Genomic DNA, 15,003 nt, shown 5'->3' on the forward strand with positions numbered 1-15,003 from the left:
TGGATCACAGTTGAAAATTGTTGCAGTCCTGATGGATTGAGTGACTCACAAATGCTGGAGAATCAGAGTCGAAAACTGCAGGTCAGGCAGCATCTGAGGAGCAGGAGAGTCAATGGTTCAGGCATATGCCTTTCATCTGTTGATTTTGAAACTTCATCTTCATATCAAATACCCTGAAAAGAGATTACAAAAGTCATCACTGTCAGTCCAGGGTAGAAATTCAGAACAAGCAATTCTACTTTCTGCAGAACATTCTTTTCTTTTGTTATTCCACAAAACTGAAAGCACCATCCTTCTCTCTCTCTCCCTCTCTTCTCACTCCATTCTAATTCTCCTGAAAGTGCTGATTCAGGATCTGACAGGGACAGAAGAGCAGAACAGTCACAACTGACATCTTTCTGAATTTTGGATCCCTCCACCTGAAAATTAATATCTTCCACGACATTGGGATCCTGTTGAGAGTGAGCAGGTCTGATTTTTGGTAGTAAAAATTAGAGTGCGTTACATTGTGGAAACAGGCCCTTTGGGCCAACAAGTCCACACGGCCCCGCCGAAGCGCAACCCACCCATACCCCTAACCTAACACTGCGGGAAATTTAGCATGGCCAATTCACCTAAACTGCATATTTTTGGATTGTGGGAGGAAATCGGAGCACCCGGAGAAAACCCACGCAGACACGGGGAGAACGTGCAAACTCCACACAGTCAGTCGCCTGAGGCGGGAATTGAACCGAGGTCTCTGGCGGTGTGAGGCAGCAGTGCTAACCACTGTGCTACCGTGCCGCCCTTGTGTGTAGTGTGTAAATTCAGGATGAACCTGCAATGCAACTTCTTGGCAATCAATCAGACACAAAATGGTTAATGTGCCCCCACAGGAGTTTTAGAATGAAACATCAAGGCTATGACACCAGAGAGAAATTGAACAGACTGGCGTGGCAAACCAGAGTCATCTAGATATACAGCACAGAAACAGGTCCTTTGGTCCACTGGTCTATGCTGACCAGATATCCTCGCTGAATCTGGTCTCATTTGCCAGCATTTGGCCCATATCCCTCTAAACCCTTCCTATTCATAAACCGATCCAGATGCCTTTTAAATGTGTCATAATTATACCAGCATCTACTACTTCCTCTAGCAGCTCTTTCCTTACACGCGCAATCTTCTGCATGAATTGCCCCTCAGGTTCCTTTTAAATTCCTCGCCCCCTCCCCGGGCCACCTCACCCTAAACCTATTACTCTATAGTTCTACACTCCCAGAGAAAAGCCCTTGTCTATTTACCCTATCCATTCCTCTCTTGATTTTATAAACAATGGAAGCATCAACGGCTCAGGGCGGGGATGGGGAGGCGGGGTGGGGAAAGGAAGCCGAATGTGCTGGAGCCAACGCGGAAGAAGAGGACTCAAAACCTTGAAGCTGCAATGAGGAACACTGCATGTGCTGTACTTGTACCTGTTGATTTTATTTGTGGGAATCAAGTGCATTTTAAAAATAAAAACAAACAAGATATCTATCCCTCCCCTTTCACAATCTACTAATGCTGTCCTGGAAACAGAGTGAGAGAATTGGGAGCAGGTGTTGGCCATTTGAGCCTGCACCAACATTGAACACATCATAACTGAATATGAATATACCTACAGTCAGGTGGATAGATTGGGTTTTCTTTCACTGGAGCAGAGGAGATTGAGTGGTGACCTTATAGAGGATTACAATATCATGAAGGGTACAGATGAGGTGAAAGGCAGGTGTCCTTTCCCTAGGGTGGGGCTTTCAAAATTAGGGAGCAAATTTTGAAGGGGAGAGGAGAAAGATTTTAAAAAGACATGAAGAGCTCCATTGTTTTCACACAGAGAGTGGTTTGTGTGTGGAATGTGTGTCCAGAGGAAGTAGTGGATGCTTGTACAGTGACAATGTTTAAATGACATTTGGAAATGGACATGAATAGGAAAGGTCCAGAGGGATATGGGCCAATCACTGGCAGATGGGACTAGTTGGGTTTGAGAACATAGTCAGCGTAGACCAGTTGGACCGAAGGGTCTGTTTCTGTGCTGTATGACCCTGTAGCTGTTCTGTACTGGTCTTAAAACCATTTTCTTGGAAACCCAAGATGGCGGTGGTTTAAGTGGTCTGCTGTGTTGGGCTCTGTGCCATACCCCCGGACATTTACACCTCCCCCCACCTCATTAACCATCCGTAGGAGAAAACAATTGCTAATATAAACTTACTGAACGTCTGGAGCTGCTATAATTGTGGTTTGACAGCTTTAGGACCAGAATGAAAGCAAATGAAGGAAAGGGGCCGACAGGGGTGCAGCAGGCAGGACACTCCCCTACTGCATCGGGGGCGCCTGGAGCCATTGCTCAAACTCCCAGGGCAGCCCCTTTGGGTTTAATGGGGCAGCAGTTACTCTCGGAGTTTGCCAAACTCTGAGAAAAGATCGAAGCAGCGGTGAAACCACTATCTGCCACGCTGGAAAAGCTTAGTCAGGAAATTCAAATGTGGACCGAAGAGAACAGGCAGTGGAGGAGAGGACCGTGGCATCGGAGACCATGGCGGAGGTCTCAGGAGGAAGGATCCAAACGCTGGAAGACCAGGTTCAGGTCCTTCAGGAGCAAGCGGACGACCTGGAAAACTAAAGTAGAAGAAATATCTTACAGCTCGTGGGTCTTCTGGAATACGAGGAAGGCGAAGACCTTATTGGATTCCTGGGGCTGGAGTTGGAGTCGGGCCTGTTGAGTGTGGAGCGGGCCCACTGGATCGAAATGCGCAGGTCCGGGTCGGACCCGCAGCCCCGCGTGGTCCTAGTGCACCTCCTGCATTATAAAGAAATACAGTTAGTGATTGAAACAGCAAGAAGACTGGGAAGAGATCCACAGGCTTTAATGCACAAAGACTCAAGAATAATATATTTTCAGGACTTCTCAGGAGCCTGGATTAAGAAAAGGGCATTTGATGAAGTTAAGAGAAAATTAAGGGATCTGAACATACAATATTCCTTGAGGTCCCTGACCGTATTGCGTTTCACTCATGGAGGGACGGTATATAATTTTGATTCAGCAGAAAAGGCAAAGGACTTTGTGAATTCTCTGAATTAAAGAAATCGAGTCGGGGTGAAGGCGGGAGGGACATCATTTCAGACAACGCTACGTTTTTGCCCCTTTTTTGTGGTTATTGGCTTTATACGAACTGCCTTGACAAAAAACTGTAATTATTTAGTGTATCGGTCAGTTACATATTGTGTGGGGCCTTTTTCTTTTACTGCTGTCCTTTTGTTCTTGGATTGGGGGTGGCTATACCTGTGCTTAAGATGTATGGAGAAGGGGTGTGGGGAGATAGGCAACCATTGTTAACTCTCAGAATGTAAATAACATGGTTTTTACAATCTGTGAATTGGGGCACAGCCTCAGTGGAAAGGAGCCAGGATGGTGGCAATGGTGGGGGTTTGGGGAGGGTGGGGATAAGAGATCTCTACATAATTGAGGGTTATTTGAGCGTTTGCTTAAGTTATATGTGGTGGTTAGATTTTTATTTATTGTAGTTTTTAATAGGAGCAGTTTTTAGACTTTATAGAGTTAATGTCTTTGTTGCTCACTGCACCTCGGATAAGCTTCCTCCTCTTGGGAAACCACGGGCTGCCCTGGATGGCCATGGTTACTGATTCGTTCAGGTGGTGCACCTGGAATGTAAAAGGGAGCCATTCCCCCGTTAAAAAGAAAGACGGTGCTGTCAAGCCTCAGGAAGGAAAAGGTGGGCATCGCCCTGCTGCAGGGGACACATTTAACTGATAAGGAACATCTGAAACTGCAGCAAGGAGGTTATGATAGGGTATTCTTCTCCTCCTTTAGCTCCAAGTGTAGAGGAGTGGCTATACTGGTAAGAAGGAACCTCCGTTTGCAGGTAATAGAGCAAATTAAGGACAAACATGGACTGTCCGTCATTCTTAAAGCTCTAATACATGGAGAAGAGTATGGCGTCCTGAATGTGTATTGTCCCCCGGTGCACCCTCTTAAATTTCTAATTGATGCAGTTGCTAAATTAATGAGTCTTGGGGTACGCCACATGGTCATTGGAAAGGATTTTAATCGCCTAATAGATCCAGAGGTAGACAGGATGCCAAGGGGCCAGGCAGGTACACCTGCGCAATGTAAGCAGTTGGTGGACATGTGCGAGGAGTTGGGATTAGTGGATGTGTGGAGGCATCTCCACCCTAATGGAAGAGACTTTACTTTCTCTCCCAACCCACACAAGTACCACATGGGAACTGACACTTTTTAATGCCATTGGATTGCTTGGACAGAACATTGGCTTGTGAAATTGGCAATATAGCTGTCTCGGACCATGTGCCAGTGTATTTAGATGGTAAAATCAAGAGTGGTGGAATGGATGCACAGCACTGGTGCATGGACCCATTCCTGTTAAGGGATAGCAAATTTGTTGAGTACATCACAAGAGTTCAGAGCCTTCTGGGATATCAACTCGGGTACGGCCAGTAATCCGGAAATACTGGAGGAGGCCACTAAGGCATATTTATGAGGCCTGATTATTTTTTATTCAACGACTAGAAGGACAGAAGGATGCAGAGGAAGGAGTAACAACAGATGCTGGAGACCCCTCTGCAGATAGCTGAGGAAGTATATTATAATAGGCCTTCACTGGTCAAGCTGCAGCTCTCCGGGCTGCTCCCAACTCATTGCACACACTGGGAAAAAAACGTCTGCTTTGCTCAACAAAGATTGTTTGAATTTGGAGATGAGCCACGTAGATATCTGGCTAGAAAGAAAAATGCTTCCCAATCTATTATGTCTGTTAGATAGAAGGTTGGCACAGTTACCCTTGAGTTAACGAAGATTAATGTTAGATTTAGTGAATACTTTGCAGAGTTCTATCAGTCAGAGGGAGATGAACACAGTGCAGCGAGAATGCAGGCCTTCTTTGAGATCCTGCACCTCCCTAGTATAAATGCGGAACAGGTTTCCTGTTGAATGGGCCTATGACAATACAGGAGGTGCAGGAAGCAATAAAGCATCTCCAAGGTGGCAAAGCACTGGGGTCAGATGGATTCCCAAGTAAATTCTATAAGGAATTAATAAATGTGTTGGTGAGGCAAACACTGGGGTCAGATGGATTCCCAAGTGAATTCTATAAGGAATTAATAAATGTGTTGGTGGAGCCACCTCTGGGGATGTATAGCTATTCATATGCACAGGATTATCGTCCGCCCTCTCTTAGTGAGGCTAATATCTCCCTCATTTTAAAGAAGGAGAAAGAGCCCGAAGAATGTGCTTCATACAGACCCATTTCACTGTTGAATGTAGAATTTAAAATTCTAACCAAGACGCTGGCCCTGAGGTTGGAAAAGGTGTTGTTCTGTATTGTGAAAGAAGATCAGATGGGTTTTGTAAAGGGCCGTAGCTCCTCCAACAATATCAGGAGGGTACTGAACATGGTGCAGGTATGCCAGCAAAGGTTGATCCTGGGTTCAGCGGCCTCCCTAGATGCAGAAAAGGCATTTGACCAGATAGAATGGCTATACCTGTTTGGGGTCCTCAAGCGCTTTGGTCTGGGGACAACCTTTGCTAGATGGGTGGTGGTGTTGTATAATGATCCGAAGGCAGCAGTCATCACAAACGGCAATAAGTCAGATAAATTAAAACCTGGGAGAGGTAGTCGCCAAGGCTGTCCTCTTTCACCGCTGCTATTTACCTTGGCAATTGAGCCATTAGCTGAGGCTATCAGGAGGGACCCTGAAATAGTGGCGCCAGGAGTGGGAATGGGGGAACATAAGATTACCCTATATGCTGATGATGTCCTTTTGTTCTTGGCCAATCTGGACGAGTCCGTTCCTCGATTGATTCAAACAATTAATTTATTTGGCAGATTTTCGGGCTGCAAGATCAAATTTACAAAATCAGAAGCTATGCGGATGGGGGAGGGGAAGAATTAGTGGAGGTGCCTGATCTGAAGGATGGAATGCAGTTCCTGTTTAGATGGTCGTCAAAAGGGTTTTTGTATTTGGGAATTTTTATTACCCCTGCCTTCCACCAGCTGTATAAAGTTAACTATGTACAATTACTCGAGAGGATAAAGCAGGATTTGCAGCGGTGGGACGGATTACCATTATCATGGTTAGGCCGAATAGCTCTGATTAAAATGAATGTTCTTCCTCGCCTGTTGTACCCCATGAGAATGCTCCTGTTGTTGCTACCCAGATGAGTATTACTGAGGCTCAATGGTTGGCTAGGTTATTTTATTTGGTGTCGCAGCCGCCCCCTAATTAAGTTTACCAAATTGCAGTTCTCACAGGGTGAGGAGGAGTGGACCTTTTGGACTTGAAGAGATATCAAATAAGCGCTTTCTTAGCATATGTGGGTGACTGGGCACGAGGGGACTTGGGTAGATTTTGCTTGACGTTGAAGCATTGCAGTCGAGATGTCCCCTAGTTAATCTATTATTCATTGATCAAGATGAAATCCGAGACTGAGCAGTGTAAGAGTACAATCATTTTAAATACAGTGAAAGCCTGGAGGATAATGAGGCAAGACAAGGGCAATTGGCTGAAGACCTCACTGATTACCCCACTGGTGGCAGCCCAAGGATTTAAACCTGGGGCAATGGACTCTGGCTTTAAGTCATGGGAGAATAAAGGAATCTTCTGTCTGGGAGATTTATTCCAGGGTTAGGTCTTGATGTCATTTAGCCAGCTAAGTCAGAAATATGCATTGTCTAATAGGGACCTTTTCCGGTACTTTCAGCCAACGGATTATATACAGAGGAATACCACGCTCCTGGCTCAGCATTACAGGTCAAATGTGGAATAAAGAGTACTCTGGTGTTCAGGTGCTCTTTCAGTGAGTACGTTGTATCATTTACAGAAGGGACGTACCTTAGGGGATGTGGAGGGACACTCTAGGATGTGGAATCGGGAGCTAGGATAGGATATTTCATTAGAAGTATGGCAAGATATATGGGAAAATGTAAGGAAAATTTCAATATGTAACAAAGCACAGGGCATGCAATTGAAGATTTTACATAGGACTTATGTGGTGCCAGAGAGGCTAGCTAAGTTCAAGATAGGCACATCACCAGGGTGTCCCAAATGTAAAATTAGTATAGGCACTCACACACTGCTATTGGTCATGTTGTAAGATCCAGAGATACTGGAGTGCTATAGTAAGGGAGCTGAAGGGCATCCTGGGGATTAAAGTTAAAGTGAATCCGGTATTTCTTCTTCTGGGGTTGCCAAATTTGTCTTCTCTCGGAGAACACAGGAACAGACTGTAACATTCTTATGCACTGTGCAAGGAAGAACATTTTAATTAATTGGACGTTGGAAAACCCCCCAGGGCTTATGGGGTGGCACATGCTGGTGATGGAGCATCCACCCCAAGATGACCTCACAAATATGATGCACCACAAAACAGTAGTTTTACAAGACGTGGCAGCCCTTTCTAAATTATATTGATGCAGACTGATCAGCAATATTAATTAGAGCCGTGGTATAGCTGTGGGAATCAGTCTGGGCGCTCATGGGGCCCGGGGAGGGCAAGGCTGGGTGAAAAGAATACGGGTGCAATAACTGGTGCTCCCATGGATGGGAGCCTTAATGGAGGTGTGGTGAGTGAAATAGAATAAAGTAATGTGATAGAATTCAAATTAACTTAAATTATGTTTAATTTTATTTTTATTCAATTTGATTGTAGTTTAGTTTAAGCTAAGTTTGTTCCAGTAGAATAATAGGTAGCTCATTATTAATAGTATCATAATATGACATTGTTGTACTGCTATGTTTCTGTATTTTGGTATTGTTCTTTTTTGTATATGGAGGTGTTGTGAGAGATTTGAAAAAGTTTCTAATAAAAGTATATATTTTTTAAAATTTCTTGCCTTCCCCCATAACTATTTTTGACATTCAAAAGTCAGATGAACTCAGCTTTGAATATATTCAATATCTCCCTAACTACAGGAAGGCATCCCCACTTTGAACTCAATTCCTCTTGCTAATATACCACTTGCCTTGCTGACTGCTTGCTGCACCTATGTGACAACTGGCATTGACTGGAGTAGAAAGCCTGAGCAGAAGGTAGCTGAGGCACGTTTGTACATCCACACATCATTCCTGGTGAAGGGCTTTTGCCCAAAACGTTAACTGTTCTGCACCTCGGATGCTGTCTGACCAGCTGTGCTTTTCCAGCGCCACATTTTTCGACTCTGATTTCCGTTATCTGCAGTCCTCACTTTCTCCACATCCCAATATATCACCATTTAAACAATGAACCTCCTTCCTGTTTTTATTTCATAGGAAAGGCTATCACTTCACACTGCGTTACTACATTTACCATGTGTTTGCCAATTAAGACACATACCTGAACCAACTTTGCTGCAAGTCAAGAACTGAACACCAGAGTGAAAAAATAAAATGGAAAAGGGGGTGAGAAGAGTGTGTTGTACTCACAGATGTTGGACAGAGGAAAGAAGTTGCAGTCTGGGATGAAGTTCAATCTTCATTCATAGAGAGAGGAGCAGCAACACCTTCACAAGCGCATGGTCTAACTTCCGCATTCCGACATTAGAGGGGAGGCTCTCAATGGCAGGAGGACCACACTCCTTCCCGTCCTTCAGGGCTTCCCATTGGTCGATCAAGAATGTTGCGTGCCGTTTCCGCTGACAGCAAAGAGCATGCGTAGTATTTTGCTGACACCAGCGTACATGTGCAATGCTTCCTGACATCGAGAAGCATGCGCAGTATGCCCAGTGGAGATGCTGGTCCAACTGCCAATCGGAGAGAAAAAAAAGCTGGAGTCAGACTTGTTTGTTTCCCTGAGGCTCAACAGTTTATTCCTTTTGCATTTTGTGTGGCTGCTCAATTTTTGAATGTCTTTTCCCCAGGGTAGAGGAAAGCCAAAACTGGAGGGGCATAGGTTTAGGGTGAGAGGGGGTTTAAATGGGACCGAACTCGTAACGTTTTCATGCAGAGCGTGGTATATGTATGGAATGAGCTGCCAGAGACAATGGTCGAGGCTGGAACAATTACAACATTTAAAAGGCATCTGGATGGGTATATGAATAGGAAGGGTTGAGAGAGATATGGGCCAAATGGTGGCAAATGGATTACCAGATTAATTTAGAATATGTGGTTGGCATGCACCGAAAGGCTTGTTTCCCTGCTCTGCAACTCTATGACTCTATTTCTAATTAATCTGAACCAACTTCGCAAGACGAGGAATTGACCATTCCATCCTTACAGCTTGTCCTCAACTGTGGCCTAATTGCACAGATTTCAATGCAAGTTTCAGAAAAATGCAGCTTTTAAAAAAAATTGAATTTGCTTTCAAACTTTACTTATGGTTTTGAAAGTATCATTTTAGCGATTCTCAATGTTAAAGATCAGCCATTTCTCACACCACACCCTCCCATCTCGCAGGTAGAGTCATCACCATCCACGCTCTCTCTATCCTTAGAAGGGCTGATACAGTGATCAAAGAGGGCTCGACGCACAAGAAAGGATGAGAATGGGGGTGCAGGTAGAGAAATTGGACGGGAAACAGAGGCTGGGCGTAGAGAGAGAGAGAGAAATCGACCCGGGGACAGAACATTGGAGTTAGAGAAACACTGGGGGTGCACAGGGTGGGGGCAGAGCGTTTGACAGAGAGAGAGAGAATGGGTGTGCAGAGTGTGGGGAGAGAGAATGGATGTGGGTCAGTGCGTGGGGAAAGAATGCAAGGGGGCAGAGGGTGGGGGAGAAAGAGAGCAACAATGAATGTTAGGAGAGGGTGAGGGAAGAGAGAGGGAATGGATGGAGAGCAGAGGGTGGGGAAAGAGAGAGAATGGAGGGGAGCAGAGAGTGGGAGGAGAGAGAGAATGAGTGTGGGGAGAGGGACTGGATGGAGGAAGGCAGAGGGTGGACGAGAGACTGGACTAGACAGGGGGAAGAGGGTATGGAGATAGAATGGACGGAGAGGATGGCATGTGTGTGAGAGGGGGGAGCTAGGGATAGCGAGAGAGAATAGACAGGGGGCGCTGTGGGCATGATTGGATCTTGATTGAATGGGGAGTTGGTGAATGCGTCCCACCCACTCCCATCATCCCCTTCTTTGCACATGTGCAGTGCAGATTTTTGTGAATGATGCGAGAGAGAATCTGGAGCGTGAGCGCAATTCCCCTCAGATCCTGGCATCAGCAAACCACTGCCTTTCTGTTTTAAAAACTAAATAAAGATGTGGGCAATATACTGGGAATGGCAAGAAGTGACTAAGAAACTGAACCGAGAGTCAGCGCTTTCCGGTGAGGGGAGCTGGGCAAAAACAGGAGGATGGAAGGATGAATTCGAGTTGGAATCCATTGAAAGGTGGAGGAAATGGGAGACAGAGATTTCGGGTAGGAGATAGGGAAGGCTGTTCGGTACAAACTAGAATTCTCTTATCCTATTTCCTGCCCTGCACTGACAGCAATGATCTGTTTTCTCAAGGTATTAGCAGAGGAGGATTTGCTGTTCAGGCGTGCACAAAAAAATTACTCAGGGCCTGAATATCAGCAGCGTTTGAATCGAGGAGGGGAAGTTACTTCAAACATCAACGTGACTTGAGAAGCCCCGTGACTACACGCAGCCTGCGTGGGAGTGTTCCAGGGTTCTGACTGTGCAAAGAACTTTAACTCTGTAGCGAAATGTGGACTAGTGTTCTCGCTGTAGACGAGCCCTTCTTTGGATCGTTGAAGCTGCTGAGACGCAATGACCCTGTACCGTGGAAACTCTGTGGAAGCAAATTCAATTCCCCAAACGGGCTGGAGTGTCACCAGGACTGGCATGAAGCCAATCGATTCCTTCAATCCTGGAATGAAGTCAATCGATTCCTTCAATCCAAGACTGTGGGCGGCGCGGCAGCAACTCAGTGGTTAGCACCGCTGCCTCACAGTGCCAGGGACTTGAGTTCGATCCCACCCTCATGGTGATTGTGTAGAGTTTGCACTTTTCTACCCTCCCCCCTCCCATCTGTGGGTGCTCTGGTTTCCTCCCAAGGTCCCAAAATGTGCAGCTTATAGTGGATTGGGCGTTCTAAATTCAGGGATTAGCTGTGGAGGTTATTAGGTGGGATGCTCTAACGGGGGTCAGTGTGGATTGTTGGGCCAAAGGGCCTGTTTCCACAGTGTGGGGGTTTGATGATTCCCCCATCGTGTCTGCAGCCTGGCTTCCAGCTGCATCTCTTTGAGCCGAAGGTCCTCCAGCATGTTTTCCCTAGTTTCCAGCACCCAGAACCTCCCACCTTCTGCAAATCGAAAGACAAATCCCACCCTGCCCTCTCCAATGTGTGCAAAGTAACTGCTTATTCAGTTTTAGTGGCCCAGCAGAGGCTGGAAGCCAAGTTCAGAACACATGAGGATGGCCTCAACCAGGACCTTGGGTTCATGTCACATGACAGGTAACCCCACTTCACTGTCACGCTCTCTCACACCCACACAAAGCATACACTCTCACACACGCTCACATTCACACAGATCACTCTCTCAGACACACACACACATATACACCCTCTCTCAGGCTGATACTCTATCACTCACACACTTTATCAAGCACACACACACATCCTCTCATGCATGCACACTTACATATAAGGCTTTTGTGTGATTTTGAATTTGCAGAATTATATTTGCAGATACATTGTGCGCTTTTTGAGCAAAATACAATCTACAGGCAGTCAATCCATGTGAGATTTTATAAATTCCTACTTTGAAAATAGAACCAGTCACACTCAAGATTGGGATAGAGACCTTAAGTTGTCTCGAGAATGTGTCTTCAAACAAGTTCTGGGATTTACATATTAATGAAACAAAACCTGCAACCTATTCTAAAAGATGAAAGACTTCACAACAATCTAAGTTTGTTCTATATCATTTCTGTTGCATGAAACTGCGATCTTTTGCTATAAATTCTCCTATGATCCTGCGCCACAAACACCTGATGAAGGAGCAGTGTTCCGAAAGTTAGTGCTTCCAAATAAACATGTTGGACTATAACCTGGTGTTGTATGATTTTTAACTTTGTTTCTCATGAATACATCCCACACTTCCCGGTGCTGCCAGTAAACGTTACAATGTCGATGAAATGATGCAATACCTGCAGAGATGAAAAATTTACAATTTCTAACGATATTAGCTACTCATTCACTGCTCCTTCTGATACATGACATTGGAAACTTAGTGCAAGAGGTTGAAAAGAGTGAGCAGCTTTAAAACAAAAACCTATTGGATCTCATAGCTTTCATTGACAGTCTGAGACTGGGGTTAAGTTCAAGTAACCTTTATTGCCACCCAACTTTGTTACAGCTTCAGATCTCCCCAGCAAAAAAAAAGTATATGAAAAGAAGCTTTTTTTTTAAACATCTCAAAGCTCACACACTCCTCCCAACTCCACTTCCTTTACTGTTGGTCAGCGCCGAGTTGTCCCTTTATAATTGGATCCTTGGTACAGCCTTAAGCTAAAGGAAGTATTGCCTCACTCAGCAATTTCAACCCGCACACTGTATTCATTTAAGTTACTCCCACTCATTTGCCATGGGGTGGGGGTGGGGGCAGTCAAGAGTCAACCATGCTGCTGTGGGTCTGGAGTCAGGTGTAGGTCAGACCGGGTAAAGGATGCAGTTGAGATGACTGAGTGAATCCTTTCCCACAATGGCAGTTTCCTTTCCTAAAAGGGACATAAGTGAATTAGATGGCAGTTTCTCCCCCCAAAAATGGATTCATTATTAGATTCAGAACTCCAAATTTCTGACCGAATTCCAATCTCACCATCTGCCTCGGCGGGATTCAAACCCCGGGAATCCCCGGAACTGGGTTGATAGTCCAGTCGACAATGTCACTCAGCCGTCGCTCCTTCAATCCCCCTGCAATGGCACATGAACTCAATAGACAATAGGTGCAGGAGTAGGCCACACAGCCACCACTCTCTGGGTGAAGACGTTTCTCCTCATCTCTGTCCTAAATGGCTTACCCCTTATTTTTAAGCTGCGTCCTCTGGTTCGGGACTCACCCATCAGCGGAAACATTTTTCCTGCCTCCAGAGTGTCCAATCCTTTAATAATCTTATACGTCTCAATCAGATCCCCTCTCAGTCTTCTAAACTCAAGGATATACAAGCCCAGTCGCTCCAATATTTCAACATAAGATAGTCCTGCCATTCCAGGAATTGACCTCGTGAACCTACGCTGCACTCCCTCAATAGGCAGAATGTCTTTCCTCAAATTTGGAGACCAGAACTGCACCCAATATTCCCGGTGCCGTCTCACCAGGGCCCTGTACAGCTGCAGAAGAAACTTTTTGCTTCTATACTCAATCCCTCTTGTAATGAAGGCCAGCATGCTATTAGCTTTCTTCACTACCTGCTGTACCTGCATGCTTGCCTTCATTGACTGGTGTACAAGAACACCCAGATTTCTTTGTACTGCCCCTTTACCTAACTTGACTCCATTTAGGTAGTAATCTGCCTTCCTGTTCTTGCCACCAAAGTGGATAACCATACATTAAACTGCATCTGCCATGCATCTGTCCACTCACCTCACCTGTCAAGGTCACCTTGTAATCTCCTAACATCCTCCTCATATTTCACCCTGCCACCCAGCTTTGTATCATCAGCAAATTTGCTAATGTGACTATTAATACCATCTTCCATATCATTAATATATATTGTAAAAAGCTGCGGACCCAGCACTGATCCCTGCAGTAGCCCACTGGTCACCGCCTGCCATTCTGTAAGGGAGACATTTATCACTAGTCTTTGTTTCCTGTCAGCCAAGCAATTTTCAATCCAAGTCAGTAGTTTGCCCCCAATACTATGCGCCCTAATTTTGCTCACTAACCTCCTATGTGGGACTTTATCAAAGGCTTTCTGAAAGTCCAGGTACACTACATCCACTGGATCTCCCTTGTCCATCTTCAGAGTTACATCCTCAAAAAATTCCAGAACTCGCTGGTGGCTCCGCAGTTGGGAGGAGCGGGTGAAGCCATTTCCACACTGAGAGCAGATGAACGCCCTCTCCATGATATGGACCCTTTGGTAGATTACAGTGTAGATGTCTGAGTGAACGCCTTCCCGCACACAGAGCATGTGAACGGCCTCTCCCTGGTGTGGATCGGCAGGTGCCTCCACAAGTTGCCCACATGACTGAAGCTCTTCTCGCACTTAGGGCAGGTGAACGGCGCCTCTTTGCTGTGGACCTGCTGATGGGTCAGCAGGGTGTAAGAATCGACAAATCCTTTCCTGCACTCAGAGCAGGTGAACGGCCTCTTCCCCAGGTGAACCCGCTGGTGTTTCAGGACGTGTGATGCATCGATGTATCGCTGCCCACACAGAGAGCAGGAGAACGGCCTCTCCCTGGTGTGAACCTGCTGGTGTGTCTGCAGGTGGGACAACTGAATGAATCATCTCCCACAATGGTGGCAGATGAACGGCCTCTCCCTGGTGTGAACTCGCTGGTGTGTCTGCAGGCTGCACAGCCAACTGAATCCCTTCCCACATACTGAGCAGGAGAACAGCGTCTCCCCAGTGAGAACGCATCTGTGGGTGTCTAGCACCAATGGGGAAGGGAACCCTTTCCCACAGTCCCCACATTTCCATGGTTTCCCCATGAGGGGAGCATTCTTTGTGTCGCGCTGGGTTTGAAATTCAAAACAGAATGGATACATAGTCTCTCCCCACTGTGAGGGTTGAGATTTTGATCCCCCAAGCTGAGTAAATTTTTTGACGCATTTTTCACAGACAGCGTACTGAATCTCCCTCACTCGGATGTCTCAGTATTATTCCTGCCATACGAGTGTTCAAAATCTCTCACATAGACAAAAGCAAACATTTCTTCTTGAATTGAATGGCTGCTGATATTCAAGCCCCAATGATTCAAGTGGCTCTGTCAGAAGATGACGTATCATTTGTTTTCAGATTTCTTTCTGCATGTCTTCCTCCAAAAAAAAATCACAAATTGAGTGATCACTGTCAGTACTGTTAAATGAACATAACATC

The 15,003-nt window shown here is 45.7% G+C and overlaps 1 protein-coding gene and 1 pseudogene across 1 annotated transcript in view; both read right to left on the bottom strand.

The window, feature by feature from the left end:
• LOC148143976 (uncharacterized) overlaps positions 1–2,356 on the bottom strand; it is a 61,944-nt gene extending 59,588 nt beyond the window's left edge. The window contains exon 1 of the mRNA XM_087975289.1: positions 2,333–2,356. Coding sequence (XP_087831415.1) covers positions 2,333–2,356 — 24 coding nt within the window. The remainder of the gene's footprint in view (positions 1–2,332) is intronic.
• A 275-nt stretch (positions 2,357–2,631) lies between these two features.
• On the bottom strand, positions 2,632–14,615 carry LOC148143980 (uncharacterized; annotated as a pseudogene).
• Between the last annotated feature and the right edge of the window lie 388 nt (positions 14,616–15,003).

The sequence above is a fragment of the Chiloscyllium plagiosum genome, unplaced genomic scaffold, assembly GCF_037043375.1.
Source record: "Chiloscyllium plagiosum isolate Xiang-an unplaced genomic scaffold, Cpla_swu_hap1 HiC_scaffold_27, whole genome shotgun sequence".
Classification (NCBI taxonomy): Eukaryota; Metazoa; Chordata; class Chondrichthyes; order Orectolobiformes; family Hemiscylliidae; genus Chiloscyllium; species Chiloscyllium plagiosum.